The sequence below is a fragment of the Microtus ochrogaster genome, unplaced genomic scaffold, assembly GCF_000317375.1.
Source record: "Microtus ochrogaster isolate Prairie Vole_2 unplaced genomic scaffold, MicOch1.0 UNK50, whole genome shotgun sequence".
NCBI classification, from domain to species: Eukaryota; Metazoa; Chordata; class Mammalia; order Rodentia; family Cricetidae; genus Microtus; species Microtus ochrogaster.
In genome coordinates this window covers 1,499,566-1,500,615 of record NW_004949148.1, presented here as the reverse complement: position 1 = coordinate 1,500,615, position 1,050 = coordinate 1,499,566, and the positions used below count along the sequence as shown (strand labels likewise).

The following is a 1,050-nucleotide window of genomic DNA, read 5'->3' as shown; positions in this document are numbered from 1 at the left end:
AGTAATCTAGCATTTATGCAGATGTTTTCTTACAGTTGAAGAGAATATCAATAAATCCAAATCAAATATGGAACAATGATACCTAAATGTCCAGTGGGGGTTTAAATTTTTTGAAAAAAAGTACATATGTTAAATTAGGCACTTCAAATGAAAAGGAAATACATGAAGAACAGAAAACCCTGTAGACAGAGGTTCGATATTTAGCCAGTGTTTACTCATATAGCCCCATCAATTTGTTTTCTATCTGGTGTCCAGTATCGTGGGTTGATGTATATATCATCTTACCTTGTTTTAAAGGTTTGAAAATACTGCCACTGCAAGTTAATGCTTAGTACATATAACAAACCAGAATGATCATTACCTGACTCCTCCGTTTCTTTTGTTTCTGTCGTTTCTTCTATTTCATCGTCAGACATTTCCATTTCTTCTTCTCTCCTGATTCCCATTAATTCATCATTATGAATGTTGCGAATTTCCTAAGGTTAAAAGATATGTATTTTAGGGGGAAAACTTAGAAAATGTTGAGGAAATGGATGGAAGTATGGGGACATTTTAAAAACTCTCAGGGTGCGCTTAAACAAAAAGGCAACAGCACACTGAGACTACACAGTCTCGCTAAAAGGCACACTTGGCTCTTGTGTAGAGTTCTGAAATTTCCCTTTAGAGTTTTGCCATTATACCTTGATATAGATGTGAATAATTTGTATTGATATGCATCTTGGTTTACTGATATTAAGGTCAATTTTATTATATGTATATGTATTTCTGATATTGATTAAGGTATTGTGATTGTGTAGTACATTTAAAAATGTAATGTATATAGGTTGTTAATAGATAATAATAATAGTCAAGTTTGTAGTCATGTTAGTTAGATTTTCTAGATATATAGATACATATTTCAGTTAGATCGGCATTCTTTATATCTTTCAAAGACTACGGAATATGCTATTAAGTGTTTTAATAACTTAGGACTTTTCATGACAATGAGACACTCTGCTCCTGGCAGCACCAATCTACTTCAAGAAGAAGATGGGCATCGAAGAGGATCCT

General features: G+C 33.0%; 1 protein-coding gene across 2 annotated transcripts in view; it reads right to left on the bottom strand.

The window, feature by feature from the left end:
- Positions 1 to 1,050, bottom strand: part of Enox2 (ecto-NOX disulfide-thiol exchanger 2) — a 266,870-nt gene that overhangs the window by 26,738 nt on the left and 239,082 nt on the right. For both annotated transcript variants that reach the window (XM_005369525.2, XM_026777255.1), the window contains one exon: positions 362 to 476. In XM_005369525.2, coding sequence (XP_005369582.1) covers positions 362 to 476 — 115 coding nt within the window. The remainder of the gene's footprint in view (positions 1 to 361; positions 477 to 1,050) is intronic.